The sequence below is a fragment of the Bubalus bubalis genome, chromosome 18, assembly GCF_019923935.1.
Source record: "Bubalus bubalis isolate 160015118507 breed Murrah chromosome 18, NDDB_SH_1, whole genome shotgun sequence".
NCBI classification, from domain to species: Eukaryota; Metazoa; Chordata; class Mammalia; order Artiodactyla; family Bovidae; genus Bubalus; species Bubalus bubalis.
Window position 1 is genome coordinate 25449478 of NC_059174.1, and position 17505 is coordinate 25466982.

Genomic DNA, 17505 nt, shown 5'->3' on the forward strand with positions numbered 1-17505 from the left:
CTAGCAGTCCAGTGGTTAGGATTTCAGGCTTTCACTGCCGGGGGCAGGGTTCAGTCCCTGGCTAAGAAACTAAGATCCCACAAGTTGCACAGCACAGCCAAAAAAAAAAACTACCAATCCCCCAACAATACAAAATACACATGCATGAGCTTACTCATTGCACTACTATCTATAATTGAAAACTATTGGAACTAGCCTACATGCCCATTCATAGGAATGTTTTGCAGTCATTAAAAGGAACGAGGAAGCTGTCTGTAGACTCACAGAGAATGTTTTCCGGGATTTATTGTCACATGAAAAAAGTCAAGCCAGGTGCAAACGAGAATCTACAGTATGCTACCCTTTGTGTAAGACAGAAAGGAAAATAACAAAACGGTCATGAATCTTCCTATTTTTGCAAAGAGAAACACAGGAAGAAAAAAGCAGAAACTAATGAGATTAGGCTCCTATAGAGGGTGGGTGGCAACAAGTTGGGGTATTTGGGACTCTGAGTGTACTGTTTTGTAGACTTCTGCCATGTTAATGTTCTACATATTCCAAACACTTAAAATCAACCAAGATCAAAGTGAGGAAACACTAAAATGAAATGAAAAATGAAACATATGAACCTAGCTGTACTTCAAATGAACAGAACAATCACAGTAAAGGAAAGAAAACAGAGAATCAATCCAAACAACTCTGAATACAACATGTATATCATAGGTACTCAGGCCAAAGACAGAAAGAACTACTCTCTACTTAAGGCTTTCTTCTTTCCAATAGTGTCGGATAGGAATTCTGGTACTACATTATACTGTAGGACAGAACAAATGAATTAATGTAATGAGGATAATGAGAGTCAAATTTCTCAGTGTTGAAAAAGAAATTTACAAATCTGGAAAAGGAGATTAGAATGGACTCTGTGATACTGGATCGAAATTGTTACATGGAAATAGACATATAGATAGACACAGACAAAAAATAAATGTTGATGTTTATGTATATGATGTACATATATGTATATATTTGCATTTATACACACAAATGTACATGTGGGTACCTTTTCCAGCTGTACATGTGGGCATATTTCCCAGCTCTATCCACTGTGAAGGCCTAGTAGCAACCCAGTAGCAATGAGTGAGTGAGTGAGTGAAAGTCACTCAGTCATGTTATACTCTTTGTGACCCCATGGACTATACAGTCCATGGAATTCTCCGGGCCAGAATGCTGGAGTGGGTAGCTGTTCCCTTCTCCAGGGGATCTTTCCAACTCAGGGATCAAACCCAGGTCTCCAGCATTGCAGGCAGGTTCTTTACCATCTGAGCCACCAGGGAAGCCCAAGAATACTGAAGTGGGTAGCCTATCCCTTCTCCAGGGGATCTTCCCAACCCAGGAATTGAACCAGGGTCTCCTCCATTGCAGGCAGACTCTTTACCAGCTGAGCTACTGGGGAGTATTCAGACCTTAGTTTCTGAAAACCATTCCCTTCTAAAAGGAATCAAGCCTCCTTGGAGAAATGACCCTTTCCAGGGACGCATCAGGGAAAGTATAAGATGAATCTAGGGCAACTTATTATGTCTGTAAGCAAAAAAAGTGCTAAAATATAACAGGGCCGTAACAAAAGTTCACTACACCCAGCTGGAAGAGGTGGCCAGTGGCCAGTCTGGAACAACTGGAGCATCAAAACCATGATTGTAACAGGGTATTCATGGAACAAAGCAAAGCTGTATCTTTATAAATAGATAGATAAATAAATAAATGGGAAAGAAAAGAAAGTTCTTCCATATAGTAGGACACTAGTTAATAAATGTAGAAGGCATGATGAAGATAGAAAATCACCATTTGCAACCATCATGGCACTCATTGCAAGGAACCTTCATTGGAGGCTGAAAGTAGTGAGTGAAAGCAAGATGAGGAATAGGAAATCGAAATCATCTTGACTTCTCACTCATTACTTATTAATTTCAAAGAGAAAAATAGCAACTTTAATGTGTGGAAAATTTAACCAGTGATCAGAGTAAAAATCATCAGTACAGTGAGAAAGCAGCGCCACGTGCCTCTCGATATGCTGTACTGAGAAGGACACAACATCACTTCTCAGTAATTTCTGCCTCAAACGCAGAGCCTGAAGATAATGATGAGAAAACACTAGTATCACGTAAACTTAAATGGAGGGGACTTCCCTGGTGGCTCTGTGGTAAAGAGTCTGCCTGCCAATGCAGGGGATGTGGGTTCAATCCTGGCCCACATGCCATTGAGCAACTAAGCCTGTGTGCCACAACTACTGAGCCAGCACTCCAGCCCACGCTCTACAACAAGAGAAGCCACTGCCGTGAGAAGCCTGAGCGCTGCAAGTAGAGAGAAGCCCCTGCTGGCCACAACCAGAGAAAGCACGCGTGCAGCAGTGAAGACCCAGCACAGCCATAAATAAATAAATAAATCTTTTCCCAAAAAACTTAATGGAGGGGTATTCTGCAAAATAACTGGCCTGTCCTCTTCAGAGAAGTTAAGATCAATGAAGATCTTAAAGATCAATAAAGATCTGGGACTCTGGTCCCAGATCAAAGGAGACTAACATGGCAATGTCGTGCAAAGGGGATCCAGGAATAGAAGAAAAGAAAAGCTATAAAAGACCCTCTTGGAACAATTAGCAAAATTAGACTATGGATTAGAGGTGAGATAACAGTATTGTTTCAATCTCCAATTTCCTAATTTTGAGAAAGGAACTATGATTATGTAAAAGAAAGTCTGAGTCCTTAAGAAAAGTGCATATTAAAGTCTATATGGATTTTAATTTTTAAAAAAATGTACCTGGCCTTCTTGCGGAGCAACTTCTGAGACTCGGGATAATGCACCAGAATTTCATTCAGGTCCTTCTTATCCAGAATGAAGAGGTTGGTAAACCCATGGGCCACCACGTTAGCTGTGCGCCGGTTCCCGCCCCCTACAGCCAGCAAGCTGGGGCAGAGATGAGAGGGAGGTGAGGCCCTTCAAGGCTGTGGTTTTGATCACACCAGCATCTTCATTTTCACCCCTGCCTGGAGCACCATGATGGCCTCAGGTGGGCGAGAGCTGAGCCTGAGACAGGCTGGGACCTGGGGCCCTTTACTTCAGGGCTGGAATGCTTGCACCTGGACAAACGTCTCCTCCTTGATAGCCTAGCCACCCCTCTGGCCCAACCCCTGAACACACCCCTACCTTGAGCCCATATAAGAAACCAGCTCACCCCCCCACCCCACCTTAGGGAGCAAGTAAGCAAGGGAAACTTTTGCTTGTTCTTTCTCCCTTCTGTGCGGCCAGGGCCCCAATAAAGCCTTGCCTGATTTCTTCTCTGGCCTCCCCAATTTCTACACCCTGGTCGGTATCAGGCCCGCCTCTCTCACATGCCAGCAAGTGCCGGTGCTGCCTGCACTGTGGCTTCCTCGGACCCACCAAAGGGCCCTTGAGGACGTGGTCCCCCCGATTGGTCACACCCCCTTCCCCAGCCTTTGCCCAGGGCCCTCATCTCACCCCACTCTGACCTTATTTCTCCGAACACAGATCCAGCCTTCAGCGTCACCAGCACGGATTTCCCATCCGGGCCACCCAAGACCTGCACCTGCCCCGCCTGGATGATGTACATTTCCCGGCCTATCTCCCCCTGAAACAGAGAAGGGGCGATCCCCCTGTCATCACCAAAGGCGACCACAGAAGCAGCAGGGCTGGGCGTGGACGCTGGTGGCACAGCTCGGTGGGCCAGCCCTTCCGCTGACTTGGCATGTGGTTCCCCTCGGGGGCCTCAGTCTCTCCATCTGTGGATTGGGCAGAGGGACCATCCCCACCCTGCCAGCCTGCCTAATTGGCAGGATTATGGTAGGGACTTAGTGGTATGACAGAAAGTGCTAGATAAGGAGGCCTAGGTGTAGGAGTATATTTGGCAGATTCCCAAATGTGCATACCATGGAGGGCCCCGAGGCACGGAAAAGCACACACTGTTCACACAATCGGCTGATACCTGTGACTCCCCCACATCCTACCAGGTGCTTGGGAGGCATTTACTAACCGACATGGGAATGATAGCATGAACGAGAACGGCCAGCATTTACCTATCACTTTTCTGGGCCAGGTGCTGCTCTAAGTGCTTTGTGTGGCTGAGACCACTTAGTCCTCAACAGCCCTCGAGGTAGGAACTCTGCCCAAGGTCCCAAAGTTCAGCAAGGCAGAGCCGGGATTTGAACCCAGGCAGTCTGGTTCCAGAGCTCATGGCTGTTACTTGTTGAACTGAGTGCCCCCGCAAATTCATATGTCGCAGTCCTAGCACCCAGCTCCTCAGAATGTGGTCTTATTTGGAAAAAGGGTCATCAGAGATGTAAAGAATTAAGTGAAGATGAGGTCGTGCTGGAGTTGGGGGAGCCCCTAACCCAACAGGACTGGTGTCCTCATAAAGGGGCCTTTGGGTACAAAGTCAGGCACACAGGGAAGGTGGTGTGAAGAGACAGGGAGGAGACAGTCAGGAGATCCTTCGCTCACTGTTCTCAGAAGGCACCGACCCCACTGACACTTGGCTTGGACTTCTGGCCTCCAGAACTGTGAGTCAGTGGGTTTCTGTCGTTAAGCCATTTTGTTTGTGGTACTTTGTTATGGCAGCCCTAGCAGACTGATACAATTTAGTCTTAGTCCCAAATTAAACCAAAGGAATGAATGAATGACTTGCTTCAGACTACAATCAGAAATAGCCAGTCTGCCAAGCACCTTCTAATCCCCATGCCCTCAGGGTCCATCACCCTGGCCAGCTACCTATTGGTCATACCTGGCGTGTTTAAGGAGAGACAGAGACCAAGGACAGGTAAGTGGCTTTTGCTTTTGGTTCATTTGACAAATGTTTCCTGGGCATCTCACACGTGCATGGCCTTCTTAACAAAAAAGAATAAAGTCTCCTTCCCCTGTTTCGGAGTCCAATTTGAAAAGGCGCTGGAATGTGAAGTGTCTAAAGCACTCACCCTCATCTCACTAAGCAGCCCTGGGGTGGCCCAGGGGGTGTGTCTCAGTGAGATTGTCACAAAGCCTGTCAGCAGAGGGCGCCATTCACACATGTTCACCAAGCGTTCGGCTTCCTCCACAAACTCCCCAACAATCTGATTCACTCTCATCCAAAGTCAAGTCTACATTACCCACGAGGATACTAGCTACAGCAATGGCACCAACTCTGCCAGCCATGGTGCCAGACTCCATATGCTCATATATTTTAATTCTCACAACCACCCCATGAGGGAGATACTATTAATATCCCTACTTTACCTATGAAAAGAGTCAGAGAGGGCAAGCTACTTCCCCAAGGCTGCACAGCTAGGAAGTGGCTCCAGTGTCAGACAAATCACTCTATTGCTCCCAAACCTCTCTTGGCCTCGAAGGCTGCAGCTTTGAATTCTCAGCCATTACAGCATCCTTGTCCCTCTTCCTTCAGCTCTTTGCTTCCAGTTGTATGCTGTTGTGCAGCATACAACTTGGAGTCAGGGCTTCTGAAGCTGGGAGTTCTTGAGTCTTACAGGGGGTTCTTGAGCAATATTTCCACCCCCGTACACACACTAAGCCTTATTAACAGCTCTGAAATCTGGTTCCTGCTCCCCTACCCTGACCACTCAGTCACCAAGCAACCTCAGTCTCACCTTAAATCCCAAAAAATGGGAGCAGAAGGGGCCTTAGAGACTGTCTAGCCCTGGGATTCAAATCCATATGTTCCCCAAGATCAGGTAGGTGACATAAAGGAGAGAAGGGAGCCAGGAGGGCAGTCGGGAGTGGTGGGGCATGGGGCATCTCTTCAGAGCCATTCCCTTCTCCACTCCAGAGGACTCTTGCTACTTGGGAAAGTGGGGCTCAGTGCTGGTCAATTCTCTGTTTTCAGCCAGAAATCTGGATTTTTATGTGAAACCTTCCTTTTTTTTTTTTTTTGGCTGTACTGCACAGCTGACAGGATCCTAGTTCCCTAACCAAGGATTGAACCTCGGTCACGGCAGTGGAAATACCACATGCTAACCACTGGACCACCAGGGAATTCCTGAAACCTTCCCATTTTTTACAGGTTGGAGACTAATTCAAAACTTTATTTTTAGATTAAACCGGGTGTGTGGGGAGGAAACAATCCATGAGACATTGTGGGCTGGCTCCTTGGCAAGGACCATCAGTTTGCAACCTCTGACCTATCCCTCCCCTGTCCAGCCCCGTTTTCCTGATAGGAAGACCAAGACCCTGGAAGCAGTTCCATGTACACAGTCAAGACCCTGACCCTCTTTTGGCTCCTCACTTTCCTCTTCTGTAAAGTGGGGTTCCTCATCCTGGTCCCCATGGTACCGTGAGGAAGGAGCCAGGCTGGGACATATCTGAGCTTGTGCCCGGAGCTCCTCCTGCCAAGCAAGCCAGGAGCCCTGGGGTCAGCTTACCACCCGCCTCTCCTCCCAGCAATTCCACTCTGCCCGCACCTGCAAACCTCACCACCTTCCCAGGGGCCCCCTCCAGCCCAGCTCCGATGGGCGGGGGCTGCGAATCCCAGACTGCCTTGCGGCCGCCCCAGCCACTCACCTTCTTGCACACGTAGTCATTGGGCAGGTAGACGACAGAGCGCAGCCTCTTCAGCATGTCAAAGATCATCTGCCGGTCACATCCCTGGCCCCGAGAGGAGGGGAAGGAGCCATTTAGAGGAAGGCGTGGGCTCGGGGCCTTCCAGAGTCCTGAGAGTGGGGCACTGGGCAGGCTATACCTGGAAGAGTGCCACTTTGCTGACGATGGAATAATTCACGTCGATGGCGAGGTCCAGCCGCATCTTGTCCGGAAGCTGCATCATCAGCTCTGACTCATCTGCAAATGAGACCCTGCAAGGGTCAGAGGCATGGCCAGGCCCCTCCTTCACACACACAGTGCCGAGCCCACACTGCACTGGCTGGGCCCACGGTGTGCCAATCCTCTACCACTCAGACTCACCCCAGATCGGGAAGGCATGCTCTCTGCCTCCAGGCCTTTGCCCATGCCGTTCCCTCTGCTGGGAACAACCCCCTTTGCTTTCCTGGCTAATCCCTACTCATGCTTCAGAAGCCAGCACTCATGTCACCTCCTCCAGGAAGCCTTCTCTTGACATCCTCCCACCCAGCTATTATGTTATCAGTCCCTGTCCCATAGCACACCCTTTACTGCAGTTGCTTGCTGACGATCTGTCTTCTCCACTTACATTATAAGAACGGCATTTGCAAGAACTAAAGTACCTGGAGGGTATACTATGTGCCAGTCACTGTTTTACAGAGTGCTTTACCAAGATGATTTCATTAACTTCTGCCAGCAGCCCAAGAGGTGCCCACTACTAAAGCCCCCCTCATAGACAAAGAAAGGACAGCTCAAGAGGGCAGTGACTTTCCCACAGCCACACAGCTTGGGGGATGGAATGAGGGCCCCACTCAGGCCCGATGACTTCAGAACCTATCCTGGGAAAGCAGTATGTCTGTTCACCATGGCGTCTGTGCTCACAGTGGAGAGCCTGGCACAGAGTGAAGGTTGGTAACTGGAGACAGATGCACCCCGGGAACCCAGTCCCATGCTCTGCCCACTGTACACTAGCTTAGGGCTCAAGTGCTGGGTCTGTGCAACCCTGGGCAGGTCAGAGCCCTCTCTGGTCCTTAACATGTGCCCCTGTGAAAAGGGCCAATGATATTGAAGTCACAGGCTGTCACTGGGATGGAATGAGGCAGTAGAAGTGAACATGCCTTGGAAACTACTATGATTAAGTGCATTGTCCACAGACTTGCCAACAACCCCAGCTCAGGAGACTGTGGGCCTCAAGTACGGCTTCTTTGAGACCAGACAGAACCCCATGGAGGTGAAGGGGGGCCCTTTCATTTTGCTGAGGGCCTTGGGGGACTCTAAGGCACTGTGCCAGTGGTCCACAAGCTTTTGAGAGCCTTCCAAAATGATGCCTAGGCTCTGAAAACAAAATTGTGTGCATGTGTGTATGTGTGCTCAGTTGTACCTGACTCTTTGTGACCCTGTGGACTGTAGCCCACCAGGCTCCTCTGTCCATGGGATTTTACAGGCAAGAATACTGGAAATGTAAGTGGAAAGCATACAGACAGATGCTTTAATAGTAGGGCCACCTGGGAAGCACAAAAACAAAATTACTAACTCAGGTGGTGTTAGTGGTTAAGAAATTCCCCTGCCAATGCAGAAGATACAAAAGATGCAGGTTCAATCCCTGGGTCAAGAAGATCTCCTGGAGAAGGGCATGGCGACCCACTCCAGTATCCTTGCCTGGAGAATCCCACTGACAGAGGAGCCTGGAGGGCTGTAGTCCATAGGTTCACAAACAGTCCAACACAACTGAAGCAACTTAGCACAAAGATAAAAAGGAAACGGGGGGGGTGTCAATTAACATATAATTAGCATGTAAAATTTCCTTAAGGATTCCATTCAGAATCCGTAAGAACTTCACTACATTTGGAAACAATTTATGGGTAAGATTCTCCCACTTTCCAAGAATTACTGAGCATACCTCATCGCTGACAAGAAAGCTGAACCACAGTGAATGAACATGTGTTGTTTTAGCCAATTTCAGAAGCAAAGCATGACAAACAACTATAAAATTATTGTAATAAACTATAATGGAAAATGATCTGAAAAGAAATTTTTTAAAATTTATAAAATATATGTTGTATGTATGGATGTATATGTATACATGCTTCTCTGATGTTATACAGGCTTCTCTGATGGCTCAGTGGTAAAGAATCTGCCTGCAATGCAGGAGACCTGGGTTCGAACCCTGGGTCAGGAAGATGCCCTGGAGAAGGAAATGGTAACACACTCCAGTATTCTTGCCTGAAAAATCCCACGGATGGAGGAACCTGGCAGGCTACAGTCCATGGGGTCACGAAAGAGTCAGACCCAACTTAGCAACTTCTTGTACATGGAGAGCAAGAAAAGTGAGAGAGACAGAGACAGTCTTCTTCCTTTCCTGGTTCCAATGGCACGTCCATCTTTGAATGGGCACCTCCCAAGGCCTCCCCAGGCATCTCTCACTTACATGTTGGGGCTGCAGCCCCGAGAGGCCCCCATACTCAGGGCCGCAAGGACAGAGGACAAGGGCGGGGGCCCAGGAGGGCGGGGGCCCAGGAGGGCGGGGGCCCAGGAGGGCGGGGGCCCAGGAGGGCGGGGGCCCAGGAGGGCGGGGGCCCAGGAGGGCGGGGGCCCAGGAGGGGCGTGTCTTACCCAGCATGCCTTGGGAGTGCCATGTGTATTCGTACCAGGTCTTGACCCGGTTCTGCACGGACCTGGGGATCTTGTAGAAGTTCATGTACTTCACGGTGCTGTCCATGCAGCTGCGGTAGTAGGTCTGTCCTGCGGTGGCGGCCCCCACTACGTCTCTCATCTGGGGGCCAGGGGGGTGGTGGTCAGGGCGGCCACTGGGTCAGGGTGGGGCCGGGCTTCAGGGACATGGGTTGTGGGCACATTAATGTAACACAGGCGTCCAGGTGCACGCTTGCAGGGCTGGTAGGAGATCAGGAGAGAGGGGAAACCCATGTCCACACTTAAGAGGTTTCGCTGACCCAGGATGTTCTGCCTTCAGGGCAGACGTGGAGGAGCGAGGCTCCTGGCCCTTCAGGTGGGCTTAGGTCTCTGGGGCCACACAAGAAGGGCCGGTCTCGCTGGGCTGGGCTGATTCTGGTGCCAACGTGACCCCTCAGAGGCCACTTTGACCACCCGCGCGAGGAAATGTGAGCCAGGTGCACTGGTCCTTAGGGCAGAGCCCTCAAAGGCAACACTGAGCACCCCTGGTGTCACCTCATACACTGCTACAAGGTGAGCCTCACGCCAGGGCCCAGCACATTAGAATCCACCAAGGGCTTCTCTCCAAGCGAACAGCCCAAATTCTCAGCCTCTGCAGAAAGCCACTGGCCCCAGCTCTCCAGATATCCCAGAGACTGACATTTCAAACGAGAAGAACCTTCAGTGAGGAAGTAGGACCTATGCCTCCATCACCACCCCTTCACCTCACAGGTCCCAGAGCTCCAGGCTCCTGACTCTCTGCCCAGTGCTCTTTCCTGGGCTTGGTCTGGAAGGAACGGGCACAGATGGTGATGTTCCTGGCAGCGGCGGGAGGGAGAGGGGCCCTGCAGGCAGGTGGGTCGGGACAGACTAGTGGCCCAGCTACCTGTCCGATCATCACGGAGAAAGCGAAGACGCCCGTGAAATAGTTTAGACCCTGGAAGACAATTTCAAAGAGCGTCCTGGGGTCGGGCAGGCCGCCGATGGTGATGAGGGTCTTCACAGCCCAGTAGTAACAGCGAATGTAACTGGGGAGAGAAGAGGAAGGGGACCTCAGTCATCAAAACTCAGCCTGTGGACCCTAGGCAATCTGGCTTGAATATAAAGCATTATAGCTCATGAGTGCAAAAAAAAAAAAAAAGGAAAAAAATCCTTCTCCCAACTGCAGCACCCTCTGCAGCATACAGAGCATGTTTGCAGGTGCTATGTGGTTTGGTCATGACTCTGCCCTGACCCTGTAGAGACATACTGTCATCCCCATTTACAGATGTGGAAACTGAGGCTTCCGGAGATTGCTTGGAATACTTGGCAAGAGAATAAACCAGGGTTTTCCGGCTCCTGATGCCTGGGATCCTTCAGTTTCCCTCCATATGTTTTCAATGTCCACAGTCTCTGCTTTGCTCTCCCATCATGAGGTTCAAGAACAAGCTTAAAATTGGAAGATATCTCGAGGGTCACGTTTTCTGACCCTCCCCCTCTCCTGTCCACTAACCAGATAGTGAAACTGAGGGCCACAAAGGGAAAGGGAACACCCATGGTCACCAGCTGGCAAGTTCCAGGGCTGGGACTGGAAAACAGGTGTCACCTTCTCTCTACGCTGTCACCCACCGTCAGTAACCCCTTGACACAGGCGCATGAGCCATCAGGAAGGGAGGTGGCCAATGGGGTCCTGCTGTGTGGCACAAGGCATAGGAAATGCCCAAGCTTGTGTAATCATCACAAAGTAGCAAGAGTCCCTCCCTCACTATTTTGAGTTTTAAAGGTTTGCATGTTTATTAATAATTACAAGTTTGCATTATTCCAACAGAGCAGCCTCACTGTTCTAATTCCTAGCCATTAAGTCCTACAAAAATAAACTTAAGCTTTTACAATAACTTAATCGATACAGAAATAAAACCTTTATAGCTATTTAAACGGATTTAATTACCAAGGTGCTTATGTTCAGACCTTCAGACTGTGCCCTCCAAAGGGTCAGCAAGGTTGAGGTCAGCAGGGCCTAAACTCAGGGCATTCTCAGCAGGCTTTCCTGTACTTTCTGTCATCCTACCAGGGCACAGGAACTGCCCAGAGCCTGCCCTGTCCCCAGTGTCCTGATACATCCATGCTGCCAGGGTCCCTGCTTAGCCGGGAAATGGAGAACATCATCCAACTGGCCAATCATCTGGTCCGAGATTGATCCCAAACTGGTCCTCCCCTGGGCTCCATTCACCAGCTATTTGTGCAGTATTGTGGTTAGATCATGGGCTCCGGCACAGACTGCCTGGGCTCAAACCCAGCCCTGACACTTTCTAGCTGCATAAGTAACCCATCTCACCAAGCCTCGGGGTCCTTCTGGAGGGGGCATGGCCATAGACCAGCCTTCACAGGGAGACCATGAGGATGATGTGAGGTGAAAAGAGCGCCTGACCCATGGTGGACCCTCAGGAAGTGTCAGCTACCAGCACCTTCACTGTCACTGGTTCCGGCAGTGGAGAACAATAGACTGGCCTGTAACCTCAGGAAGTTCACTATCTAGGGGAGGCAGGCATGTCAATGTGCAATGAGTACTGGGGGAGGGGTGGAGAAGGGAATTGGGTAGTGGGGGTCTTGGCCTCTGTAAGACCTAGGGCAGGGCTCTCCCTAGGCCTTCCAGTCCCTCATTACCACCTGGTCCAAGAAAATCTCAGACACAAGGGCCAGGCCTGCCCTGTCAATCCCCCATCATACCAGTTCTGGCCACCAGGGGACATGCTAAGCAGCCTTTCAGTTCAATTCCCTTCTGTCGCTCAGTCGTGTCGGACTTTGCAACCCCATGGACTGCAGCACACCAGGCTTCCCTGTCCATCACCAGCTCTGGGAGCTTACTCAAACTCATGTCCATTGAGTCAGTGATGCTATCCAACCATCTCATCCTCTGTCCTCCCCTTCTCCTCCTGCCTTCAATCTTTCCCAGCATCAGGGTCTTTTCCAAGGTGTCTGTTCTTTGTATCAGGTGGCCAAAGTATTAGAGCTTCAGCTTCAGCATCAGTCTTTCCAATGAATATTCAGGACTGGTTTCCCTTAGGATGGACTGGTTTGATCTCCTTGCAGTCCAAGAGACTCTCAAGAGCCTTCTCCAACACCACAGTTCAAAAGCATCAATTCTTTGGTGCTCAGCTTTCTTTATAGTCCAACTCTCACATCCATACATGACTACTGGGAAATCCATAGCTTTGACTGGACAGACCTTTGTTGGCAAAGTAATGTCTCTGCTTTTTAATATGCTGTCTGGGTTGGTCATAGTTTTTCTTCCAAGGAGCAAGCGTCTTAATTTCATGGCTGTAGTCACCATCTGCAGTGATTTTGGAGCCCAAGAAAATAAAGTCTGTCACTATTTCCATTGTTTTCCCATCTATTTGCCATGAAGTCATGGGACCAGATGCCATGATCTTAGATCTTTGAATGTTGAGTTTTAAGCCAGCTTTAAACTCTCCTCTTTCACTTTCATCAGGAGGCTCTTTAATTCTTCTTTGCTTTCTGCCATAAGGGTGGTGTCATCTGTGTATTTGAGTTTATTGATGTTTCTCCTGGAAATCTTGATTCCAGCTTGTGCTTCATCCAGCTTGTGCTTCATCCAGCCTGGCATGTCACATGATGTACCCTGAATATAAATTAAATAAGCAGGGTGACAATATACAGCCTTGACGTACTCCTTTCCCAATTTGGAACCAGTCTGTTGTTCCATGTCTGGTTCTAACTATTGCTTCTTGACTTGTATACAGGTTTCTCAGGAGGCAGGTCAGGTGGTCTGGTAGTCCCATGTCTTGAAGAATTTTCCACCATTTGTTGTGATCTACACAGTCAAAGGCTTTGGCGTAATCAATAAAGCAGAAGCTTTTCTGGAATTCTCTTGCCTTTTTTGTGATCTAACAGATGTTGGCAATTTGATCTCTGGTTCCTCTGCCTTTTCTAAATCCAGCTTGAACATCTGGAAGTGTATGGTTCACATACTGCTGAAGCCTGGCTTGGAGAATTTTGAGCATTACCTTGCTAGCATGTGAGATGAGTGCAACTGTGCAGTAGTTTGAACATTCTTTGGCCCTGCCCTTCTTTGAAATGAAAACTGACTTTTTCCAGTCCTGTGGCCACTGTTGAGTTATCCAGATTTGCTGGCATATTGAGTGCAGCACTTTTGCAGCATCATCTTTTAGGATTTGAAATAGCTCAGCTGGAATTCCATCCCCTCCACTAGTTTTGTTTGTAGCGATGCTTCCTAAGGCCCACTTGACTTTGCATTCCAGGATGTCTGGCTCCAGGTGAGTGATCACACACTATCATGGTTATGTGGGTCATGAAGATCTTTTTTGTATAGTTCTTCTGTGTATTCTTGCCACCTCTTCTTAATATCTTGTGCTTCTGTTAGGTCCATACCATTTCTGTCCTTTATTGTGCCCATCTTTGCAAGAAATGTTCCCTTGGTATCTCTAATTTTCTTGAGAGTTAAGAAAATCAAGTCCCCTTTAGGGGGACTGAGTTGGGCACTGCCTGGGTGCCGGGTGCTGCTGGGCCACCAGCAGAATGAAGATGAGTGATCCATATAGCTCTGGCTTTCCCTGAAGCCCTTCCTGACTAGAGAAGCCAGCTACTGGCATGGATGGCACATCTTAGGGGTCTCTTGAGTATTCCATGCAACTAGACCTGTGGAGACCCCTGCATACTGCCCCAGACCTGGCCAACGCAAAGCAGGATGAAGAAACCAAATATATAGGAGCTTAGGTCCTTAGGCCCCCCGGCCTATAGCAGGCATTCAAGAAATGCTCACTATTTTGAAAGTTATTATTATGAATGATATTGGATTTTTAGAGGAATTCTTCTTCACTAGTTGTGCTTTTGCATATCTTGGGTTTCGCTGTAGGATTTTATTTGGAAAAGGGTGATGCTGCCAGAAAGTGTGCCTCTCCATGGCACAGGGAAGCCCCAGAGGGCTAGCCCTGTCTTCCCCCCTCTGCCTGCCATCTGTGCAGGCCTGCCTGTGATGGGTGCCAGGCCCTGCCCTGGGAAATGGCTTCTTAGCCAGGTGGAATATGAACCCCTCTGAGAATTTGAGGACAGTTAGGAAACTTCTCCTCAGAAGTCAGCATGCTCCCAAAATTCAGTTCCGATTTCAAGAGGGGTTTGTGACCCTAGGTTAGGTTCCTGGTGTGCTGGCTTCCCCTTAAGAGTGACCACAGCTAGGAAGTGGGGTCATTGACTCCTGTCCACACATGGGCTGGATGTGTTACACACGTTAATTTATTTATTTCTCATGAGAAATCTGTGTGATCCCACCCCCATTTTATAGATGAGAAAACTGAGTCTCAGAAGGGGTAACGGCCTTACCCAAAGTCACAGAGCAAGATTTAATGAATAGCTTCTGTTCTTCCCTTTGCACAAAAGGCCTGTGAGTCCTCTCTCTGCCCTCTTGTGAGGGGATGAATGAATGAACAAGTGAGTGAGTGAATGAATGGTCTAGTCATGGTCTCTGGACCAGGGCTGTAGGTGGGTTCAGCTAAGGGGAACAGGAGCAGGGTCAGTGGTGGTGTCGGGGGTTGGGCCCTGATCCCACCCCCGACACACGGCACCCCACAGTGGATGTCAGGTTCCCCCTCCTGCCTGCTGGGCTGCCTTGGACCCTCAGACTCTCCCAGTGAGCTCCCCTCAGGCCACAGGCCCATCTCAGAAGGCGAAGGGTCACTGTGGCCGAGTACTGAGGCATTTGGCCCGAGAAGGGGACATTCTGGACCAACAGCCACTCTATAAAGAAGCCACCTGGGGACCTCCCTGCTGGTCCAGTGGTTAAAAATCTGCCTGTCAATGCAGGGGACCCAGGTTTGATCCCTAAACCAGGAAAGTCCCACATGCTACAGAGTAACTAAGCCCGCATGCCTAGAGCCTGTGCTCTGAAACGAGAGAAGCCACCACAATGAGAGGCCTGCTCACTGCAACTAGAAAGTAGCCCCTGACTCACCGCAACCAGGGAAAGCCCATGTGCACCAACGAAGACCCAGCACTACCAAAAGCAAATAAACAAACCTTAAAAAAAAAAAAAAAAGAAAAAGAAACCACCTTGGATGCAAGTGACGACCTGCTCTAGCTCAAGCTAGAAGCAAGTGTGAGGAGGAGGTCAAAGTGTTGACAAGCTGGATGGAGAGCATTTGGCATCACTTGTGGGCACAGCCCAGGGTGAGGCAGGGCCTGCCTGAGGGAACTCGCAGCCCCCTGGGCCTGAACTCTTCCTCTGCCTCTGTCACCACAGCTGACCAAGTGCCCACTATGGCCTGGCACTGATTCCTTGGGAACAAGGTGAGCCGGCAACATGGTGGCAGCGGGACTCCTCTCTAGGAGTCTTGGTGCCATGAATTATTAAGACACAGGAGGAAGACTGCGGCTCACCTGTTTCCCACGCCATCATAAACCCAGTGAGTGGAGCCGAGGCCCTCATAGGCCGACGCCCAGTAATACAGACATGAGTTCAGATGTAAGCTGTAGAGCAGGTAGGCTGTGGTCCTGATAACCCTGCAGAAGAAGGAAGGCATGAACGCAGCAGTCGAAAAGGTGGCAATGATATCTCAGCCCAGGGGTGGGGACTGCAGGGAACAAGTTAGTCCTCACCCTCCCCAGCACCCTCAGAGATCCCCGTATCGGAGCCACAAGGCCCTGCCCAGCTGCCTGGTGCGACAGACACTTGGCCCATGGGAACCGGTGGCTTTACTACGGGGCCTACTGGCTGCTCTACTGAGACTTTGCTGGTAGGAATGGTGATGCTCCAACAGAAAGTTGTCAAGACTGGGTCGCAGAATTGGCACAGAGCTACATGTGCAGACAATTCTGGGGAAGTGGAGAAGCCGAGGAGGGAATGCATGGGGCAGGGGCGGGGGGCAAAGAAAGGACATGCATGCAGAGAAGCGCTGCCCCTGAGAGAGATCAAGAGGAGCTCTGTCCCCCAGCGTGGCCTGGCTTGTCCTGTGTTCTAAGCCTGGGCGTCCGCAAGATGGCCCACTGTGTCCCTACAGCCCACCACCCATGTTTGAGTGTCTGGGGGTCAGTTTCCTGAGCTGAAACCAAATTGAGGCCCAGCTCCCTGGATATGCAGGGGAGCCACACACATCAGCCTGCATGTGCCCTCCTCACAATTGGGGGAAACGGGACATTCCTGGATCTTTAAAAAACAAACATCCCTTCAAAAAAGGATGAGGAAGAGGCCTGGCTTCCGGCGGGTGGTAGTGGCTAGGGGGCCTGGGAGCCGGAGGATGCTGAAAGGGGAAGGGATGGGGTAGAGAATGTCTTGCTCTGTTCTTGCTGCAAATATCCTGGGACACGTGTGTGCACGTGTCGGGGGTCTCACCTGTAAACGTAGGCTTTGCTGAGGATGGATTCCAGGCGGTTGTTAAACTCAAAGAAGGCCATATACTGGGAGGAAGAGCAAGGTATCAGGGGTGGCCCACTGCCTTCCCCTCCCCACCCACTCCCCACAGCTTCCAGGACCGAGGGTTCTCTCTGCAGCCCCCCAGTGGGAGGGGGAGCCAGGATGGATCTGAACGTGTGGCCAGACTCCTACGTCACCCTAAGTTGTTGCTAGTACTAATAACCCTCACCTCGTGGAATTGAGGAGGAAGCACTTGTAAAGCCTCCAGAACAATATCTAACACACAGCTAAGAAGCACTAACAATCATAAGGAATTTCCCATCATTCCTTGCAGCCACCCTTTCCTGATGCCTCACCAGTGCTGCTTAGACCAGGCATCAAGATGTTGGCGCCAGTACAGAGCACCAGAGGAGCTGGAGGCCTTGGATGGGGAAGTCCACTCGTCTTACCTTCAAACAGCGGGGCAAGCGCAGGAGGGGATTCACACCGAATTTCAAGTAGAGTAAGTCCAAGGGCAAGAGGCAGAGCATGTCCATCTGAAATGCCAGCAGGACACCACAGTGTATAAAACAGCGTGTAACTCCCAGGGGTGTGGGATGGGGTGAGTGGCGGGGGTCTCCACCGTCAATGGAAAGGCGAGGTCAGGATGCCCATGGAGGGGCTTAAACTAAGGCAGCAGGTATCCTACCAACAAGCCCCAGCCTGTGCTGGTCCTGCGGGGGAAACCACATCACACTGGACTCAAAACACCCAGGCCCCCAGAGACACAGCCTCCTGAGACCCCTGGCACACACCTTAAAGCGCTGAGATTTCAGGTAATTGTTGCGCATCTCCTTTTTGTCCGTCTGGAATAAAATGGAATAATGACTGTGAAATGGCCCGAG

At 50.1% G+C, this 17505-nt stretch overlaps 1 protein-coding gene across 1 annotated transcript in view; it reads right to left on the minus strand.

Annotated features, from left to right (window-relative positions):
- The window catches only part of CNGB1 (cyclic nucleotide gated channel subunit beta 1), a 69876-nt gene that overhangs the window by 8619 nt on the left and 43752 nt on the right, over window positions 1-17505 (minus strand). The window contains exons 22-31 of the mRNA XM_045163408.1: window positions 17416-17466; window positions 17071-17157; window positions 16601-16665; window positions 15649-15771; window positions 10145-10286; window positions 9202-9361; window positions 6713-6810; window positions 6535-6618; window positions 3501-3619; window positions 2791-2937 (exon numbers count right to left, since the gene is read on the minus strand). Coding sequence (XP_045019343.1) covers window positions 2791-2937; window positions 3501-3619; window positions 6535-6618; window positions 6713-6810; window positions 9202-9361; window positions 10145-10286; window positions 15649-15771; window positions 16601-16665; window positions 17071-17157; window positions 17416-17466 — 1076 coding nt within the window. The remainder of the gene's footprint in view (window positions 1-2790; window positions 2938-3500; window positions 3620-6534; window positions 6619-6712; window positions 6811-9201; window positions 9362-10144; window positions 10287-15648; window positions 15772-16600; window positions 16666-17070; window positions 17158-17415; window positions 17467-17505) is intronic.